This window comes from Cimex lectularius, unplaced genomic scaffold (genome assembly GCF_000648675.2).
Source record: "Cimex lectularius strain Harlan isolate CLEC.00 unplaced genomic scaffold, Clec_2.1 scaffold79, whole genome shotgun sequence".
NCBI lineage: Eukaryota > Metazoa > Arthropoda > Insecta > Hemiptera > Cimicidae > Cimex > Cimex lectularius.
In genome coordinates this window covers 1031998-1054748 of record NW_019392727.1, presented here as the reverse complement: position 1 = coordinate 1054748, position 22751 = coordinate 1031998, and the positions used below count along the sequence as shown (strand labels likewise).

At 37.1% G+C, this 22751-nt stretch overlaps 1 protein-coding gene and 1 long non-coding RNA gene across 2 annotated transcripts in view; one reads left to right on the top strand and one right to left on the bottom strand.

Annotated features, from left to right (window-relative positions):
• Positions 1-6863: 6863 nt before the first annotated feature.
• Positions 6864-21161, bottom strand: LOC112126860. Its single transcript, XR_002910265.1, has 3 exons — positions 21060-21161; positions 20901-20992; positions 6864-6980 (listed from the first exon to the last, which is right to left on the bottom strand). It is a non-coding gene; the product is annotated as an uncharacterized LOC112126860 (long non-coding RNA).
• Positions 9526-22751, top strand: part of LOC106663357 (putative phosphatidate phosphatase) — a 53919-nt gene continuing 40693 nt past the window's right edge. Inside the window, exon 1 of the mRNA XM_014388161.2 lies at positions 9526-9622. Within this exon, the coding sequence (XP_014243647.1) occupies positions 9568-9622 (55 nt within the window). The 5' untranslated portion in view covers positions 9526-9567. The remainder of the gene's footprint in view (positions 9623-22751) is intronic.

The following is a 22751-nucleotide window of genomic DNA, read 5'->3' as shown; positions in this document are numbered from 1 at the left end:
ACTCCTTCCTCTTCGGTTTATTCCTCGACCCGTTTCCAAAGGGAAAAAAGTTATTGTCGAACCGAGCCCGGACATTATCCACCCACATAATCCCCTTTCTTTACTCCCCCGATTCCCAAGAAACCCAACAGGGTCGGGGTTTTGTTTGTTCAAAATTTATTGCCTCCGGAAATAAACTGTTAGGTGTATTACATATGTATACCCGAGTGTTTAATAATGCGGTGGAAAAAAAGTCAAAGTAGAAATTGAATGGACCATCAAAAATGCGTCCACACAAAGGGGAACACAAAAATTAAATTATTATGATTTGATATGTATGTTTATCAATCCAGCACGTGCTCCTCATTTTGACTAATTATAATTCTATCTACTGTTAAAAGAATAGATGGTGGGCCCTTTAAAAAAAAAAGTTGAACCTAATTAGGAATAACCATTGAATTAATTTAAAATACCTTTTTTCGTGTTCAAGCTAATGTCCTTTGTTGTAAATGTGGCTCAACATATGTCCTTAAACAAAAAGTCTTAAGAACACTGAAATATGAGAAAGCATTCTTAAAAAACGTATTTTTTGAAGTTGGGAGGTTCGTATGAAATTGATGATAAAGGGTGTAGATTTTAGGTTTTGGGTGTTGAAAACAAGAATTTTAAAAATCCTTTCCTCCTCTTCAACTTGTACAGATCTATTGTGGACCCCTATAAATAATAATCATACCTTAGCAAGTGCACGTTTTCCTATAAGCCTAATCACTTTCCTCGGTGTCTCTTCACGCACGTCTTTTTGTCTGAGAATTGCCTTACCGAAGTGGCTGTACAGTAACTTGGCTAATGCTTCATAATCACAAAGGATATGTAGCAAAGTCTCTGGTCTCCTGATAAAGTCGGCATGTTTATGCCTTAGAAATGATAAATGGTGGAGTGAGTGTGTTGTTCAATCTTTTTAAAAAGATAGTTCCTACTCACAGTACGTTGTTTTCAACGATCCGGATTTCGAGCCTACAGCTCATCATCAGGTTGTAGAGCTCCTTCAACCAAATGATGAGCAATAGGCTCGAAATCAGGATCGTTGAAAACAACAACAAATCTACGCCTTGCATATTTTTCTTTATTAACTATATTAACTACTGTGCACAGAGTTATACTGCATGGATCTCAGCTTAGAAAATTGTTGGGATTAGTCCAGGGGGCTTTGCTAAGGTATAGTTCGGCCCTTTTATCCTTATACCTACTCACTGATCCATGTATGATGATTAGGGCCCCTTCATGAAACCTGAGACTACCTTTTCATCTAAAGGTCTCTATTATCTATGACGACTTAGAAAGGTCTCTCAAAGTTTTCTCTTATTTTTACACGTACCTTTTATTAATTATTTCAGTATCAATTATTTTAATTCTCTCCAGGATTATGCGGTGGCGTCTCCTTAGATCTGGCCTTATTTTCCATCTTAGGAGTCTGTTGGCACTCTCAAAAGCCACCTTTTGTACATAAATATGTAAGGGTGGAAGGAGAAGTGCGGTTTCCATTGCTGTAGTGGGGCAGGTACTACAGCAGCCTTGTATATAAGCAGAAGTACAACCTTCTTAATTCAAACTAGGTCGTGTCTCAGCCAACTATAACCAATGGAGCATGCCGACAGCACTAGTTACTGCCACAATGTACTCGCAGCACCATCTTTCGCAATCTCAACAGCCGACGTGGCTGCCTGCTGCACGCCCTTCGCTCGCTACCAAGTCAACCGACTCCCGCTGCATCAACATCCGGCTCATCGACATCAGTTCACGAACTTCAACCAATGGCTCCACCCATAACGCCCTAAGTCGTGGTTTCAGGTTGGGATAGGAGGTTAGCTGATGGTCCGGATATCTGCAAAACTAATTTTTGATTAGAACTGTCCTTTTCAACATATAGAATTGATCTCCATCATAATCGTTTTTTCACACATGAAGGTTTCTTATTTATCTATAAATATTAGATAGGTTCACAACATAAAACAAATTCTTAATATCCAGTGATTGATCACTCTTCCAGGTTCATAACCCGATGATCAACCTGTAAACAAATTCTTAATATCCAGTGATTGGCCACCCTTTCAGGTTCAAAACCCAATGATCAATCACCAGGTTTACTCCTAGCTCCATGACCTCTAGAAATAATTTCTTACATTCAGTGTCCGCATTGTTTTTCCTTTAAAAAGATCACCACACAGTTCCTCCTTGGCAGCTTCAGTGACGCCAGAAATCCCATCTTCAGTAACTCATACCTTCCTCTGGGAGGACACACTATCTAAGCAGGTAAGAAGAACGACCTATGATGAGGAGGGAACAGGGCACAGTTGACAGTGGACTCTCATGGTCAAACCTGCGACAGTATATGTGCTGCTCTACTTGCTCTATTTCAAAATGAATTGACGGATTTAAAGCCTCACGTTTTGTTTATTTATTATAATCTTTAACAATATACAGTAAAACATTCCTGTTTCCTCTAAAAATCGGAACTGCGGGCCCATGTACTAGAGCACAATTCTCATATCGGGTATTGCGGAGTATGTTGAAAATAAACAAAACACACACACATGGCATGCACATTCTGTGAACATAATACACAGGTTAAAAGATACTTTTTACAAGCAGGACGAACGCGAGTTGACTTTTTGGCATCCACTTAAGATGTCGAGATACGGAAACATAAGATGACAAGAAGTTATCCAAATACTCTATTCACATGAAACTATTGGCAAAGGCTGAGTTTAGCTGGATGTAACTTCGTAACTTGTCCTTTTTTCTGGAAATAACTTTTTCATGATGTCTATTGGAAAGGTATATTACAATTACATAGAGACATGTTGAGAAAGGATAATTGAAGGGTGTGATTGGTAGTAATAACTAATAACTAAGTAATAACTAATAACGCAGATAAAACTGACTTTTTTCACGCTTCTTTCCATGAGGCGCATAGCCATATTCCATTCCTTTTGATAAGTTATTAATTAAAGCTCGTAGATCGTGACTTTGATATTATTAGCTACGAGAAAGTTAATCAACGAGTTAATCTCGTGGAGCATCGGAAATACCCCTTTAATTGAAGTAAAACGGTGCGTGCACAAAACCATTTGTTTCATTCCACCCAAGAATAAGTACTTTGGTAAAAGAAAGGAGAAAAGAAAGAAAGATTGTTAATAAATTACGAACCTGGGACGTGTAAAGCGTAGTGTGATGACCAGTAATGTACTTTCTTCCCGGCGTCAAAATAAAAACAAAGAAAAGAATATTCATTACCTCCAGATAGCAGCATCAATCATCAAGCACAAATAGACAAATAGGACAGTTTTTTCCCGTTCGATCTAGAAAAAAACAAAACCGAAAAGAGAGTGTTTACCAAGCTATCCGTCCCGAAGGCCTTTGAAAAGAGTGTGAAGCTATTTTAAAAACATCCGGGTTGAAATATGAAACGGTTATTTCATATAGAGGTAGAAAATTTCGGTTTAAAAAAAATAGATTAGGTGATGGGTGGTTCACCTCAGTCTTATTCAAATAACACTGTCCTTTCCAAGGTAGTCCGCAATGATATTCAAAAAAAGTTCAAGAGGGAGCCCAAAATTCAAAGATTCACTCGAAGAGACACATTATTCCACTTTATTTCGTCATGACATTACATCAAAACAAAAGTAAAAATTCTATCATACTGATGGCACTCAACCATGTGAGATGGCTGCTCATGTAACCATTCACAATCATGTCTTCCATATGGCTCCAGACTTGCGATATTCGCCGAATGCCGCCGAATATTTTCCAAGTCTCGAGATGATCGTCTTGGCATTCGCCAAATAGTGCGCCTATCTATACACAAATGCGGGGTTTGTACAACCACCCAGTTTGTGCAGAAAAAGCTATACCTATTTGCCAAGTGCCGTGCAAGTCCTCAAATTACTACAAATCGTGATGGTACAATAACAGTGAAACTGTCATTGCTGCAGCTACGGCGGCTGTTTGTGTAGTAGGAAACTCAGTCAAAAATCAATCACTGAGTAATTTTGAGCCATCTTACTTTGCACACATCGAAAACCTCGTTCGTGATTTGGAATAGATCGTTCCAAATTATTGTTTCAGTTTGGTACAGATCGAGAAACTCCAATGTATTGTATTTCTAAACAACAGAAATAACGATATACTATTCTTTCATTAATACTTCTATACTAGTTATAATAATTTATTAGTGAAAATAAATAGCGGTAAATAGAAGTATATGCTTACTGTTGATTGATGATTATAGTTGATTTAGGTACAGTCCAGTTGGTTACTGAATGTGTGGATGCTCTGAATTAGGCTGCTTCATGAATATTTGTGCACTTTGAAGCGGACAAGAAAACCGACAATTAGCCGAGCAAGGTGAACACCCAATATGTCGCTCGGCGAATAACCGACCTCCCATCCCCAGTAGTCGGCATGCGGCGAATCCCGCTTGTCTGAGCCACCTTATAACATCCCGATCCTCGGCACATCACCAGCCGCTCATCGCGCCCTGGACAGGCAAACGTCTGCAGTAACCGTTCTCATCATCCTAGACTGCACAACCTCCATATTTGGTCTATCAAACGCGTTTCGGCATTCCGTCGACGGTGATGGGTTTTTGGATTATAATTATCTTGCATTATATTGTTAGTTACGCAGAATAAAGTCAGCCTCTGCTGGCTCCCAGGAACCATGAGAGTAGAAGGCAACGAGAAAGCGGACACCCTTGCAAGAAAAGGGGCTGCTACATCGCTGATAGGACCCGAACCCTTCTGTGCCATAGGAACCCACACTATTAACGATCCAAGATGGCACATGCAGATTCTGGAAAGAGGCAGAAGAGACACCAACACATCTACTAACAAACTGCGGAGCTACAATAGCCCGCAGGAGGAAATGTTTTGGGATGTATAATGTGACCTTAGAAGAACGTCAACCATTGAAACCGGGCCTATTAATCAAGTTTCTTGATAAAATAGGACTTACCGATGTGCTTTAGGCAGAGCACGGGGGATACAATAGCTCTTAAAGGGCGCAGTATACTATACCCTGAAACTATATCTACATCTACATCTATATAATTTTATTTCTTTGTGAATTTACTATATTTAAATAATCTTCCACTGAGCATGGCACAATGCCTAACATACCGAACTACAAATAAGAACAAGACTACTCATGAAAATGGGTCTGAACAACTCCAGAAATACTTATATGAGCTGACTCTCTGCAGCTTTTACTAAGGCTTCCGATTTTAAAGGGTTTAATAACAGTCACAATTAAAATTAGTTTAGAAAAATTATATTTTTTAATTCTCCAAACGCGTTACTAATCCAATTCTGCCCTTCTTATAAAAGTTTGGGTCCCGGGACATAAAAATAAGTAGCACTAATTTTCCAGCTGTTGGCGATTATCGAACTCCCGATTGCGGATATGATTTACATTGCTAAAAAAAGGCAAAAGTTTTGTTAGTCAGTGAGATGGCGCCAGGTCTGGAGAGTACCGAGGGTGAAGTAGGACTTCCCGACTAAGCTTCATTGTCACTTCTTTGTCTATCTTCGTCACTTTGGGACCAGCAAAAAGTGGGTCTTACAAGCGGATGATCTTTATAAGCGAAGGAAACTAGGTTTTACACAAACTTTATTTTTTCCGTCAATATATATAGACATAGTGTGTCATTCACCTATAAAATAAAGGTAAGTCTTCAAATCGTACATCCATAATCAATTCAAAATTTAAGATGGTTTAAAGAAAGTTGTTACTTTTGTTTGTTTTTTGTTTTTTATTATTAGTGCTTTTGAAAATTGGTCCCGTGCTGGACAGCTCTCCTCAACACCCCTAGAGCCCTTAAAAGTTCTGAATTTGAAGGTGGAACTTCGACTTCATCGGCTCCTCCTCGTCAATATTGTCATCGTTCCTAGCATCCAATGTGCTGCTGCTGGCTTCGTTCATGACGGACTGGCAGATTTGGTCTTCAGAATACGCTTCAGAGATTTGAAGACCGTGGTCGATATCCATCCAATCCTCGTACTTCTTCACAATAAGGTCTTCTGGCGTCTCAATAGGGCAGCTATCTTCCTCCTTCTCCAGCTCTTCATCAATTTTGACCAAACATCCGTGCCGAAAGCAGTTTCGAATGGTCACATCACTAACGTTATTCCACGCGTCCACTGTATTCTATTCACGACAGCAGGTTCTTTCTGTGCCAGGACAAGATGTACTCGTTGCACAATGCCCCTACCCTATTCTACCAAAAACAAAGCAACAACTTTTATTGCTGAATAATTGGTTCGTCGTTTGGTGGCAGCCGCATGTGACTGTTCCGGTTAAAAAAGGTTCAACTTTGTCCGTTGAAATCAGTGAAAAGAGATTGTTTAGACGCTGAAGCTTCCTCATAAAAAATTTATGCTCTGCTTCCACGTCTTCGCAAGTTGGTGTAAGCTGGACCTCGTGGTTTCATCGAGCTACCTATTACAAAAATAATAGCTTACCGGCCTTAATAAAAATTCGCTATTCATTGTATTTAGCCGAAATCCCGTCAATAAATTAATTAAATCATTAAGGAAGACAAGAAATGCAATACTATCTCTTTCAATATGTTTATATAAAATGGCAAACAAATACATAAACACTCATTGTGGGGATAATAAAAATGGGGGGTTAATAAAAAGGATATGTATAATATAAACAAAATTATATATTTACAAAAAGTTCTTATTTTGTGGAACAAACTGAAGTATTATTTACAATGTACGAGAAATTTTCGTTTCCTTGCACAACAGTTCAACAATAAATTTTCAGTGATTAAATTAAAATTAATCAAATGAAATTAGAAATACATATCTTAAATTGCTCACAAAAATGAAAATCTAATATATCCGTCTACCAGTGCACTCCTTTCAGGATTAACCCTTATCTCCTCGTCGAATGTATTTGCGATGATCGTCCTTCTCTTCCACAATCCAGATTCCAATCTTAAGGATAACAAAATAAACTCTATAATAAACACGATTAACGCTTACTAATTACAGATTTGGTTTTGATATAGAGTAACACACAGACCCACTAAACTAGGTTAGGTTTTTTTTATGAGGGTTCGCAATAGCAGAGGTCATCTCAACCCTTGGGGTGCCGGTGTTTTTGAAAAAAAAGCCCATTTGTAAGTATGTCGGGTTCGAATGCAGGGCCACTGGATTCGAACGCGGGACCTTTACCTTACAGTGATGAGCGCCGTGTCAACGCCTAAACGGTTGAGGCCACCGATGCCCCCAACTCGGTTAGTTATTTATCGTACTGAACGAATGTATTTATTAACGTGATCGGTTGAGTGAGTACGTGTATGTGTGGTAGGGGAGCTACAGTACCACACAGACCCAAACCTAGTATAGTTTTATATGTTTTTTTACAGTAATTGTGGGCGACACATCGTCGTGAGCACCTAATCTCTTTATTAAATAACCCCGAGTCTTTAAATCTGGTAAAGTTTGCGATGGAAGCCTGGAACTACAGGAAAATGCTTGTTTTTATTTCAATTGTTAAATGTTTAGTGTATATATCATAGACACCCTGGTAATTTATATGTGCATAAATAGATATGTTGTTATTTTAGTTTACTTATATAGTTTTTTTTTCTCTTTCTTTTATTTATTCCTTAAGAAGAAATGTGTTTCTTGTTTATTAAAAATGAATAGTCCGACTCCGGCAGACGATTGATAACCATTGCCGTTATGTGCTTTTTGGTTATGTACAATTTTTTTTTCTTTTACTCTCTTTTGTTTATCTAATAAAGTACTTTTTCATTCATTCATTCACATCGTCGTGAAAACCCGGTGCCTTCCAAATTTTTAATTGTACATAACTTAGTACGAATGTTTATATATTATTATATGTGTGAATGTATTTATTAGGGCGAATAATGGCGGTCCGTCAGCGGAATACCCAATACCCTGAGCACCACAAACTTTGGTTAGGCAACAATGTATGTACGTGTGTGCATGAGTTATAGACCCTTTAAAGCATGTGTGAAAAGGCTAATAAAAAATGATAATATTGTCAGAAGTTCAATAACGTAAGATCGCCAGGCCCCCATAGTATGGTATGGTATGGTGGAAAAGGTTATTAGGAAGCGGGTTTGTATTCCCCAGGAACTGCAGCCTTCCGGCTTAATGTACCTTCCTAGTTCTTTAGTTCAGTCAATATACTCAATCCTTCTTCTTAGAAGTATCGTCATTGACTGTTGCTGCTGCAATTTGATTCCCTAAGTCTTTTCCGTACGTTAGGTTAAACGTCCTTTGAGCTGTTGCTTCGCATTCGAAGATGATATGAGTGGCTGTTTCCTCCTCCTCATTACATAATCTGTAAATGGGAGCATCGCTGTACATACCCATATATACAGGCCATACGCCAGGCCAGCATACTTTATCCAGCCAAATTCTGTCAATAAATAACGTTATCTCCACACGCGAGGTGCCGGGGGGAAAAATTCACACGCATGACGCAGGCAAACAAACACACTGACAGCTGCCTAGTTAGACACCTGACTAGTTCATTGAAACACAAGCATACAAATGCACGTGCCCATACATACATACACAAACAACAAACACACAATCACACGATGCTTGTACTCAAACGAACACGCGCCTACATCCACAATTAGAACACAGTAACAAACAAATACCCTAACACCAGAAGGAGCAGGCCGCATTAAGAAGGAAAAATAGCGTAATTTGGTTAATAAAAATTAAGATACAATAAAAAGACTCCTAGACTATTGTCTCATTCAAATTTACAAATATGGACAGGTAACCTCCAGTCATCCTGTGAAAATATCGACTATCAGACCCGGATGAACCAATTTAATTAGGACCTGTAAACTATGATGTGATTTAGCAGGTTTTTTGTTTTTACCGACACCGGAGGCACATTTGGATCATAATACCACAAACGTCTGGAATAAGAATATGTTTCACCCATATTTAATACCGAACTTATATAAATAGGAGCGAAAGACAGAGGTAGAAATAATTTGTAAACAAAGTAAGTAATACCTCTTGTTATGATAATTTCCTTTGAAGCCAAAGAACAGTAAGAAAAGAAAACATTTCTTAGGTTTATTTGTGTTGGAAATTTTCTATTTTAGTCAACTGTTAGAAGAGGTCACCATAGGTCTTCGAAAGCACGGCGGTCTTTTAATATTCATAATACATATGTGAAGTCTTCTGTCAGTGTGATAAGCTTTTCGACGAATAAAGGATTTCTAATATAAGATATTTCTATCTGTATATCTTGGTTTCTGAAATACATCCTTCGAGCGTCATGGGTGTCTATCAGCTTTGACATCCTGTTAGACGCCGATCTTGTCCTGTTCGTTTGTCCGGCTAATTATCTCCTGGTCCCCTGTGACCATCCAAGCATAGGAAGCAAGCAGGGGCGAACTTATTTATCGAAAAATAAAAGAGTTTGCGCGGGCGAGTCCTGTCATTTAAACACGGCCCTCTCCTCTTATTTTAAGGAGGGGAGATTTCTCTTAGCGAGTCAGTTCGCTTCAGTCTGTCATCTATGGAGAAAGGAAGGCCCCTCGATCTCATCCTCTACGTTATTATCACCGCAACTGGTATGTATTACAATTTTTTATTTATCCTCTTACAACTTTAACTTGCATTAGAGATTTTTTGTCGGTTCTTGAATTTCTTATTATTTATCTAATTTTTTTCAACAATAGTAGAACATTTTTGTATAGGATGAGCTCTTCTGTCAGACTCAATGTTTTAGGAGAGAGAATATTTTTACAACGTTCTTAAAGACGGCGTATCTGCATTATTGGAGGTAGACCGGCAGGAGTCACGCGAAGTGGCGTCCCATGCAACAAAGAATGAAACCTCCGCGAATCGCGAACTGTCACACTCGACCAACGCCTGACAATAGTTTTCTGCGGCTTGTTTAAAAAGACATATCAAATTTTTATTTTTCAATAAACAGCAAAAAACTTAACAAAATAAAACTCATTTTTTTCAAATTACAATAATTTATTAGGAATAAAACATGCGATTTTTCAATAAATTAATATCGACACAATGGCGTTCAATAAATGTACAGTATTTAAGATCTAATTACTACGAAATGAAAAATTGTAAAAATAAATGGATTTCCTTTTGTTTTTAAAAGTAGCAATTCCCTCAAATCACCAGTATCAAAGGTAAAAAATTAAAGTTTGTTTAAATTAAATTAAAGATATCCATATCGATAGCGTTCGTAAATGACATATTATTTCTTGGGACTGTTGTCTCGATCTTTCCTCATGTGGAATGAAAAATTTTAAGAATAAATTGAATTCCTGTTGTTTTTGAAATTAGCAATTCCCTCAAACAGGCAGTATGAAATGTCAAAAATTGAAGTTTGTCATGATATCAATATCGATAGCTTACGTAAATGACATATTATTTCTTGGGACTGTTGTCTCGATCTTTCCTCATGTGGAAAGAAAAATTTGAAAAATAAATAGAATTCCTATTGTTTTTCAAATTAGCAATTTCCTCAAACAGGCATTATGAAAGGTCAAAAATTGAATTTTGTTATGATCCGATATCGATGACGTTGGTAAATGACAATACGAGATCTTGGTACTGTTGTGTCGATCTTTCCTCATGCAAGATGAAAAATTTGATAAATAAATTGAATTTCTTTTGTTTTTGAATTTAGCACTTCCCTCAAACAGGCAGTTAAAAAACTGAATTTTGTCATGATAACAATATTGATGGCGTTCATAAATGGCACTACTTGGTACTCTTTTGTCGATCTTTCCTCATGCAGGATAAAAAATTTGATAAATAAATTCAATTTTTGTTTTGTTTTTGAATTTAGCCATTCTCTCATGTAGCCAGTATCAAATGTAAAAAATTGAATTTTGTCATGATCCGATTTATTTTGCCAAGATCCGATATCGATGACTTTGGTAAATGACACTACGAGATCTTGGTACTGTTGTGTCGATCTTTCGTCATGTAGTGAGATAAATTTGAAAAATAAATTGAATTGCTTTAGTTTTTGAATTTAGAAATTCAAGATTCGATCCGATATCGAAGGCGTTCGTAAATGACATATTATTTCTTGGGACTGTTGTCTCGATCTTTCCTCATGTGGAATGAAAAATTTTAAGAATAAATTGAATTCGTATTGTTTTTGAAATTAGCAATTCCCTCAAACAGCCAGTACAAAAGGTAAAAAATTGAATTTTGTCTTGATATCAATATCTATGGTGTTCGTAAATGACATATTATTTCTTGGGGCTGTGGTCTCAATCTTTCCTCACGCAGGATGAAAAATTTGATAAATAAATTGAATTTCTTTTGTTTTCGAATTTAGCACTTCCCTCAAACAGGCAGTATGAATGGTAAAAAACTCAATTTTGTCATGATATCAATATCGATGACGTTCTTAAATGACACCATTACAGTTAAGAATTCTTTCACCGTGGTCAGTATCGAAGTTCAGAGTACATGACCAAACCTTGTGAAAAGTATTGTAAAATCGACCCGAATTTCGGTTCGAAAAAGGGAGGCCTGAAGAGTAAGGCCTGAAACGTTGACCGCCTTACTCTTTCTGCACGTTTTACATTAAACAAAAAGCTTAGGAAAAGTAAGAAAAAATCCGCGCTTATCAGATATGCTTTCTTTTCAAAAGCGACGGTTGTAAAGTACTCTATCGTGTTACACGGCAATAAAACAAGAATAAGTATTAAGCAGTAGTACGACGCGATTTTATGGACTTTAAACATTGAAATTGTGTGTCGATAAAACATTTCCCTGTCAGAGCCGGAAACACATTTATTATTTCAGTGTCTTTTATTGTATTTCACTAGTCGCTCCCTCAAAAATGTAATGAAAAAACAACCATAAACGCTTTCTACATAAATACATAAAGAGGTAATCATAATACGTTAGTAGAAATGTTTATTAATAACTAAGGATGTTATGTAAAAAAAAAAAAAGATAAAGTTCATATTGAATGGAGGATGAATCATTAAAAAGCTTATCTCTTCCTTGCGTGTTATAAATATTTAATTTAATTAGATACTTTGTTCGTATGCAAGAATAAATGATTTTTTCACACCTTTTTCCAAATGATATTTCAATGAGGGGATTTATCTGACAATCGTATTTTTTACACTTTGCCTCCTGGTTGATAAAAATAGTCGATAGTAGTTGTAATTTTTGTATATTAAAATTTTGTCACATTCTAGCTATATTATGCTTTACCTTGCACTTACTCTATTTATTTTATATTCAGTGCTAACGGTTTTATACCTATCTTTATTGAAGTAATTTCTGTAACAATCTGTACTTATTTTCAATATCACATTTGTTAAGTATCAGTGTAATTTTAAAGCAATAAAAAAATTCCTGCCTGCAGCAGTGCATTTCCCAAAAATGACTATTCGTTAAAAGCCTTGCCACAAAGATGATTGAGGATCCCACTAAATCAAGACATAAACGGTCTATAAATTGGCAAAAACCGCTTTTTGTCTTAAAAAAAAGAATCACGATTAATGGCAGCTAATTTATAAATCGAATCGTACCAGGAATGAACGATAGACCTGAAGGAGGCAATGACCGAAATGTCCCCACTAATTTACATCCCAAGAACGTTATCCCGTCAATCTGATTTGCGGCGGAAACTACATGAGGCCGATTCGCCCAAAGAACGGCGGTACAATAAATAATAACGGCAATAATTCTACGGCGGTAAATTTTAGAGGATTTATTGCTTCCTATTTGACGTCGGCGCGGTTACACTCAATGAACACGGTGCACGGATCACATTCCGCGGATGTCCTCTTCACTGGTGAAAGACGCTAGGCGAACGCCCTTTTCATTGTGATCTGTTTAGTTATTCAGAGGTTTAATTGTATGCCTTCTTCTTAATAGTTTCCACTGATCCAGTCCTGAATTCCAAATTTGCCTTTTACTTGTAACAAATCGTTTGTTTTCAACAACTGTAATAATCTAATAAATCAAACCGTTTATTGAAGTCTAAATTGCTTTTACCTCTAGACTGTTCGTCCCGAATCTTTTCAAATAGGAACGTGCCAGGTTAAAAACGGATTTAGAAACTAAGATTTACACTTTTTTTTATTCTTTCCGAAATGGTTTTATATCGGATTTTGTAGTGGAGCTTGGTGTGGTATCGTGGGATCATCTGTTATCAGTCTTTGCCATTGCACATTTTCCCTTCAATCACTTGGTGATTAGATGGTAAAGGACGACAAAAGTTTTAAGTTTCCACTGCTTAATGGAAGCTAATTGGAAACAGAAGCTAAATGGACCACGCCATTGTCTTCGCTCCTAGGAACCTTACGTTTATACGAATCGTATAATTATGTTCGTTTCACACGATCACAGCACTAGCACTAATGCCAGCACTGCACCCGGAGGACACATGCCATAAGAAACCAGCCAGTACTGGCACACAGTGTGAGCGTTTGGAATGGGGAACGGATCAGTTTGTCGACAAAAGAAATATTGAGATTATAAGTTTAGTGGCGTAGTAAAGAGTGTCGACGATACGTCTGACGAATTCTGATTGGAAGGATTGGATGCTCTGGATGTTGGATGGCCAGAACACCACCGGCAACAGTGCCACTCCGTATGTCCAAATTGGTCGCAGTAAATTCTTGTATAAAGTTAATATAGAGTTGATGGTCAAGATGGATTTCGGTCCTAGAAGTCTTAGCAGTGGTTCAAGTCTTATGTTAAGTTGTTGTCTTTTAAGTCCTGTATGGGGATTCCATGTCAGTTTGCTGTCTTGGTATAGTCCTAAGTATTTGACTTGAATGGAATTTGGTATCTCTTTGTTGCTGAGATGATGTACACTTTAGGGCAAGATATTTTTTTTCAATGTGAAATTATTGTATACTGAATACATTTTTCTTTATTCCGTCTTGTCATGTTTTATACCATCTTCTGTAAGCTCAAGTGTTCTTGGATGTTGGAGGTAGCTTGGATAAGATTTGAGTTGGAGGACAAAATTGCGGTATCATGCGCATAGGTGGTAATGATGGTATTAGGTGGTGTATAGGTAGGTCAGCACACTAATGATATTGGTAGGAACATAAAGCTCCCTTCTGGAATTATGGGGATCTCAAAATCATCGTCGATTAAGTTCTTAGGATAAGAATGAAAAGGCGCAGTAGGGTTAAGATGGATCGAAAGGTTGGTGTGGGTTTGGAATCGGAACTGATCGCTGGTGGTGACGACGGTATTAGAGCATGTAGTTAGGTCAGCACTATAATTGATATAAAGGATGGGACCAAGAATGTTCCCTTGAGAGAGAGCCGGCTTGTATTTGTATGGCTTTCGAGAAGTTGTTGCACCACCTACTCAGAAACAGCGGTTAGGTCGCATTTCAGGATACGATAATAAATAATGGGTAGTAAGCATTTCAGTTTATAAAGCCTGGGCTACATCTGGGAACGCTTCCAAGTTACTCCTTATTCTCTCGAGCAGAGAAAATAATGTCAACAACTCAGAAACCATGTTGGAGCATTGCAAAATAAAGACGAAAGCTGAATTGGTGAGAACGAATATTTTATGGTATCTATGATGGGTTTAAGCGCTTGAAAAGAGTGTTTCAAGGATTTTGGACATCGAAGGAAGAAGGCTGATGGTCTGTAAGAGCACAAGTGGTTGGGAGGTTTTTCAGCTTTAGGAATAAGAATAACGACTGCCGTAAAAGAGGAAAGTGGTAGGATTGCATTTTATAAAATGGTTAAGAAAAGTATGGCCTTTTGTGCGAGGTTTCGAAGTATGGTGGAGCTAATTAGATACCTAGGGGGTTTGTGAATGTGGTACTTTAGGATGAAAAGATGAAAAGGGTTAGGAGGGTGAAGAACTGTACAAAGTATTATTTAGAGATCGTGAGATGCGGTCTGGTGTGATGTAGGTTTAGAAAAACATTTTCTTTATCGAGCCAACGTTTCGATCTTTATTGAGATCATCTTCAGGGCCTGAGATTAATAAACATTGTTTCAATTATACAAAGACGTGTAAGAGTGAAAATGAATTTATACAATAATGTACGCAATATAGAAATTTTAGTTTTAATCAAAGTATTTGCACTCACTCAAAGTGTGTGTTTTCTGTGTAGATGTGCCATTGTTGTGTGTCGTGTTGAGAGTGTTAGTGAGATAAAACACCACACAATTGTACTAAGGTTATGCCATTACCTGTTGTTCTGAATGGCTTCATTTATGTCATGATGAGGAGTAAAGTTGGATTACAATAATAATGTCAATTATCAGTGTTGAGTCTGTGGACTCCGCTGAAGGTGGCAAAAATAGCCGAAATTGTTGTGTAATTATTATTTTTGTTCACATGATCTTATATTTTGTATCCTCTCACCTGGGGAACGTGTCATGTAATGGATCTTGAATTTGATTCGTCTGGGTATTTACTTTTAAATCTCTATAGTATAGATTTTTAAAATAACAAACAGGACAAAATAGTAGCAACCTTGCTGAAGTACTAAAAATAATAATCTCGAAATAAAATCCAAACATTTCGTAAACCAAAGATCATAATTTTCTAGATTCACTTCACTGGTTCCGACTACAAAACAAGAAACTGGCTTTTTTTTTAAATCTGTCCAAGATGAATATAATGATGACATACTTGCATACTAAATGGAAAGAAACAGTTTAAAGTCTTTTTAAACCTTGTCCGTCCACCCATTGCTTGAAGAGAAAGGGACCGCGGAAGGGCGGTTCAAACGAATCGCCTCAAACTCTGGCCGTCCGTTTCAAAAGGACGAGGTGTTTCATAACTTCAACCTTGCTCAAGTTACGGCCCTGTTAACCGGCCAACAGGCTAATGAAAGCACAAACGTTTTCGGGCTTTGTTTATGGCTTGAAATCTCGAATTCAGCCCGTCTTCCGGCTCGCGTTACGCCCGTTCGTCAATTCCAGGGGCTTTGAACTGTTCTCTGAGGTCTTACCCCATAAGAAATCCGACACTGTTGTCGATGAGCTTTGAACTATTCCAAGATTCCATTACTATTCATCCGCCTCCTCTTTGTATTCTAACAACTTTGCGTCTCCGAGACCAACCCCGGGCAGTCCGATTGGTGACGGCCGTTTCGGCTTTATTGCTCTCCTAAATCTTCCACGATCATCCATTAGGTATTTTGATGAAAAATTAAGCTACAAGGAAGCGGTCATTGATACAATCTAACACATGTTCTGATGTTTTTTTTCCGTCCCTTTTTTATACTTTATTATTCATTCTTAGAAAACCTGCATATATTTTCTTGTCTTTTCTCTGTGCGAGAAGTTCTATAAGAGAAACGTGTTTAAGTTTTTTTTTAGTTTTTTTACGAGGGTTCGCAACAGCAGAGGTCATATAAACCCTCAGGGTGCCGGTGTTTTTGAAAAAAAAGCCCATTTGTAAGTATGCCGGGTTCGAATGCAGGGCCGCTGGATTCGAACCCGGGACCTTTACCTTACAGCGATGAGCGCCGTGTCAACGCCTAAACCGTTGCGGCCACCAACCCCCTTATGTTTAAGTTAACGTTCTAAAATAAAACATATTAAAACATGATATATCAAAAAAATATTAAATCGTGAGATATTTAGGTAGACATATTGTTGCTTTGATGAGGTCTACGGATCGATGAGCCCATAGTTTTGTCGTTTATGATCATCTTTCCTACTATTTTGATCACACAGAGTCATCATGTACTGATAGACACCTCACCCTTTCTCATTCACAAACAGTGAACAACACACATTCGACAAAATTAACAATTCAAACAACCAATCCATAACTATTTGTTTCTAAAATTTCATAAATACATCGTATGCCATATTTTATTGTTAACAATTCATTAAATTATACAGGGTGATTTGCTACTCCTACGACAAAGTTCGTCAGGTGCTTGTACACCTCAAATGCAACAAAGACGTTCGTATGAATACGAATTACGGTCCGATTCTCAACCCTTTCGCAGATATTCTACATTTTATAGTTTTTCTTCCGTAGAACTATTTACGGTTGTACGCATTACTCGTAGTTCTTGAACTATTCATTTTTGGGAAAATAAAAAAAAGCATTGAAAAGAGCGATAAATTTCCTTTAAAAAGCACCCTTCTTGAACTTTCAATTTAATTTTTGGTAAAAAAAGCAAAGACTAAATGTTTCAAAAACTGCTAAATTTAAAAATTTTCACAACTTCTTCGTTTAATAAGCTTTCAAGCGGTGTTCCCTTTTCTTTACTTACGTCTAACCAAAATAATTATGTTTTATACTAAATGGCAAAAAGGTGTGAAGAAGAGGAAGAGGGGTAACTGTAGTAATTCAACTTTTTGCCTTGGGCAAAATTTATTTCCCATCTTCAACTTAAATAAAAATGCACAAAAAGAAAGAAACATGCTATGAAACATACAAAACAGTGACAGTAAACAGAGCAAACTACCAAAGTAGAAAAAATATCTACACGAAATACAGTCCAAAGAAAACAAAAAAAAACAATACAGAAGTTACAACTTTAAACTAAAAATAATGAACAAAGAAGAAAGAATGTCGTAATTTAGTTGTTCACTATGTTTATTGTCTCTTTTTTTATTTATTTTGTTTGACTTTAACGTTGAATTTTATTTTCTAACGCCTGGTTCAGCAGGTATTGAAATTGATTAAATATCCCAAAATTCATTAAACGGTACTTACAGTTTTAGAGGTCATACTGATTGCCGCTACTTAAAACGATTAACTAATTTTAGTCAAGAGCAATAAGGAACAACAATACAACAATAACGTACAGGATGGGCTATAGTCAGTCAACAAATGCTTCCGCGAATTTTTAAAAAAAATTTTTTTTTTCATTTGTACACATGTATTATTTATATAAATGCGAAATCAGTTTTACTATTAAAAATCCGTTAAATCGTTTAACTCACAAATTTTTGAGTTTAATTGTCAGTTCTTTGTATTCTTCGGAAAATGGTTGAACGTTCAACGACGAGCTGGGTCAAACATCAAAAGCTTCTTTTTCTTTTCTTTTAGAACGACATGAATTCTCAAATCTGCTCTTTTTTTATACTTAACAATAAATTTTGTATGTTACGATCTGTCATCACGTGACACGTAGCTTGAAAAAATAAGTCGGCTTTACTTAGTGATTATTCGTCATAAAACATTGTATTTATTGCTTTGCAATGAAAGACTTACCGTGGAGGATGGTGAAGGCTATGGTAAATGTACATGTATATTGCAGTAAAAAATCAAAAACAACCTGTTGTTTGTAAGAGGATTTTATTATCTGAGCAAAAAAATGTTTTTGCTCTTGTAAAGCATAAGAAAAATCTTGCTAGTCGGTCTGAAAATATTTTCCATTTTCTTTCTCTAATTGTGATGAGAACCCGAGTCATAGGTGTTTACCTGTCTCACGGTTAATGCCTGCATGTGAGATCCCCCTTCATTAGAATGAGAGCCCGTACACTAACCCTATTCAAAAGCAAAAATTTGTCCAGTCATGATTCTGTTATGCCTTTAAAACGGTTTTTTTCTTTGTTACAAGAGTTCGCAACAGCAGAGGTCATATAAACTCTCAGGGTGCCGGTGTTTTTGAAAAAAAGCCCATTTATAACAATGTCGGGTTCGAATGAAGGGCCGCTGGCTCGTACCTTTACCTTACAGTGATAAACGCCGTATCAACTCCTGGATGGAGTTAAATTTGACCAATACATGCAAGAGAGTTTAACAAAAACAATACCCAGTAATATGGGGATAAAAAGAGGAATTGCAATTTTCAGTCGTATTATTTTATACCTTTTAACTCTCTAGGATTAAATTTCGGCAATATCGCATCGTTACAATTCTACATTAGTCCATGGAAATTTTATTTTGGGATGCAATTCAGCTTAAAATATAAGTGTAGTGGGTACATACACTTCTATGTTCGCTAAAGTGACAGTTTAGTCGTGTGTTTATCTGCTTTTGAAACTTTAAATGTCCTATGGTCGACGATACAGAATATGGAACAGCTGCTGACAAATGTTCAACAACTAGCAGAAATAACAAGGGTTGACAATATAAGAAAATGCCAATGGTTTTGTTCAAGAAACCGTCACGTTACAAAAATAACAGAGAGGGTCTGAATAAATATAGTTTTATTTAACAAATCTCGCAAATTTTGGTCGCGAACTACTCCTTTTACAATTAACGAGTGAGTTAGAGGGAGTGAGAGAGAGGTAGAAAGAGGGAGAGAGTGAGTGAGGGGAAAAAGAGAGAGAAAGAGTAAGAGAGCGAGCGAGAATGAGTAAGTAAGAGGGTGTGAAGTAGTGAGTGAGTACGAGCGTGAAAAGGACGGAGTGATAGGGAGTGAGTGAGAGATTGAAAGATAGCGTGAGATGTATGCCAACATAATGTTTATGGTGGTTTGGTGTATGGCCATTCACGTTTGATGGAAGTCAGTTTGTTTCAATGGATTGCAGACGGTCTTTCGGCTCGGAATGTCAGGGATTGACAAAACATGAGATAATCCGTTATAAATTGCCTCAGAAGTGAAGACGAAAATTTAATCCAGCACTGATTCGTACTGTTGGGAAAGCTGACATGTTTTGCAGGACTTCAACCGACTTCCGGCTGATTAAATTTTGCTCGGTTTAAAGAATTGATGTTCGCATAAATCTAGACTTCTATTCATGAGTCCACAAGGGCCAGGTTTGAATTTATGGGCAGGCCTATTTTAACTCTAGGGTATCCATTTGGACGACAGATGTCGCCAAATCACTGAAGCAATTAAAACCCACCCTTTTAAAAGTATTTCCGGTCTTAGTATCAACAGGACTTTTTTTAAAGCATGTCTGTATTGAAAATTTGCCAATATGACGTGTTCGAATTTATTTCTCCTAATATTTAATTATCCTTTTTAAAAGAATTGGTCTTCTTCCTTAGGCGAAATTCTATCAAAATTCACACCTACATCTTATTAATTAATTTTCGTGTTTATCCGAAAAACGGTTTTAATCAATTAGGTCTGGGACGTCGGTGGCCGCAACTGTTGCGTTGACACGTCGCTCATCACTGTAAGGTAAAGGTCCCGGGTTCGAATCCAACGGCCCTGCATTCGAACCCGACATACTTACAAATGGGCTTTTCTCTTCAAAAACACCGGCACGACAAGAGTTAATAAGACCTCTACTGTTGCGAACCCTCGTAAAAAAGAAAAATTACAAAAAAAACCAAGTAGGTCATGCTGCTCGGGAGTATTTCTCGTTCTCGTTTCCATCGAGTTTGGCACCTGGGTTTGCTCTGGAAACTCAAGGGCATCTTACCCTCCACATACTTCGTCATCTTTAAATCCTGCCTGGCAGACAGGTACTTTAGAGTATAGGTCGGATCCTCATACCCTCCATAGTACAGGGTGGAGGCGGGAGTCCCTCAGGTTTGCGTCCTTGGTCTGCTACTGCACACAGTATATACTGTTCAAACTTCTTTTCATCTCTTCAACTATCCTAACATACGCTGATGTCACAGCCATTGTAGTCTCTAATTCCGACCCAATCATAGCTCACCGAACCCTCCAGGCACACATATATTCCATTGAACAATGATTCTAAAACTGGCGAATCAAACTAAACATCACAAAGTCCCAAAACACAACTTTCACCCTCCGTCGCATCACTCTACCTTCAATCTATTATAACCTCATCCCCCACAATGCGTCATCCGCTACCTAGGGCTGTGTCTAGCACACGACTCATCTGGAACCCCATTCACGACTTAAAAGATAAAACTGAACCGACGATACAGAGTACTTAACAATAGATCTAAACTCTCCCTCGACAACAAAATACTCTTATATAACTTAATACAACACGAAATTAAAGGGTTCAACCAAACCTTCCTCCTCGGAATCCAGACACTACAATCAGACTCGTCAGATCCATCGTCCACGCCCCGTTCTATGTTTCCAACGCACCATCCATAAAGACCTAAATGTTTCCTTTTTAAATTAAGTTGCAAAATACAGCTACAAAAAATTCCACACTAATCTCCAACCTCACTTTAATCTCCACGTACAACAACTTTCCTCTCGAGATCCTTTCGATGTCTTCCCAATAATCCTACACGTCCAAAAAAAATAGAGGCCCCGAGACCTGATCTCAGAGAGTGCGAGTGATTAAGTAATGATTTCTGCTTTAGGAGTGGTATCACCGGATAGCTTCACCACTCGATGTCTTTTTTTGTATTATCTCTCTGTGTATATTAGCAATGTAACTTATTGTGATTCGCGCGGATTGTGACTCAATTATTCAATTTAAAAAAATAAATAATAACCTAAGCTAACCCATCCCATGTGTATTCTCCGGTAACTCAAAATCTATTATGCAAAATGGTCATCCAAAATCAATAGTGTATTCTAAAAATATTAGAAATACACCCTCTACCAATTATTGAAAATTTGTGCGATTGAAGCAATTGTGTTTCATCATGATGGTGACCACAAGGAACAACAAATGTTTAAAAGTTTTTGAAGATTTCCGACTGAAGTTTTGTTGACAAGAATAAGGATGCGGCAACAAATACCACCTTCCTATTGTCAAAACGTTAGTAATTTATTGTTTTCCTAGCAGAACGCACCAGAGAACAAGATACGCAGGCTAATTAAATTTGTAATATTCGATTATCCTGGTACTGTCTTTTCTCGCTCATTTTGTCAGATGTGTTTCAAGATTTCGCCATTTATGGTGGTTGGTCTGGGTCTTATTCTGAAAGGACATGTCTCCCCTTAAATATTTAGAAATGGACATACAATGTGCCTTTATTTTAGAGGACTCGCAGTTTTGTTTTAAAAAGTTTTTTGCGATTCTTAAAGAATCATTTTGTAACAAAAATTTTCAGTTAATGTAGGTCTTTCACTCGCGCAGATTACGCTCCAGGTCAAGCCTCCGGGCGCTTAGGTCCTGTGCCCCTGGAACCATACATAATAGGAAGGCACCTTCTTTTTCTTTTTGAAAACTCTTTTCGTGCTACCCATAATATTTTCGCGAGAATAAACACCGAAAAAAACACAAAAAACACGCTTTATCTCAAAAAACAAATCCCGAAAACTACTCATCCAAACAACACAAATGAAAAATTTAAGTTTTTGACCTATATAAACATTCCTCGGGAACCACTCATCCGATTTCGTTCACATTTTGGCACGACACTGTATCAATATAGATTATTCAACCCTGTAAAAAGTTTTTTCGTAACTTAAATAGTTTTTCAAAATACTCTGGGGAAACAATCATACCTTTTCTTATATTCTTCTCCTATCTACTTTCTCTGTCATATTTATTTTCTCACGTGTTCTTTGTATTTAAAAATTTCATCTAGAACGTTTTATTAGTTTCTGAGAAAAATTCCTTGAATTTGAAAAAGTCCTTTGGAGGTGGCTAATAAGTTTACAACACATTTTTACCTACTTGATAAAAATTCACGAAACCTTCATATAATTCGTTAAAATTTCAAAAATTCGATGCAACAGTTTATGAGTAATGATGAAATACGTAGTTAAAACACTGAAGGCAGGAGATTTACCAAAGTCGACCTGCGGGTCCCCCTTCACTTTAGATATGCTCCTTACTGATTTTTTTTTACTATAATTGATAATTCAATTCCAGAGATTTGTTAACTTAAACAATAAAAAAGGCAAATAATCGCCTATCACAATTTCAATTTTTTGATTGTCATCTCAGCGCAGAA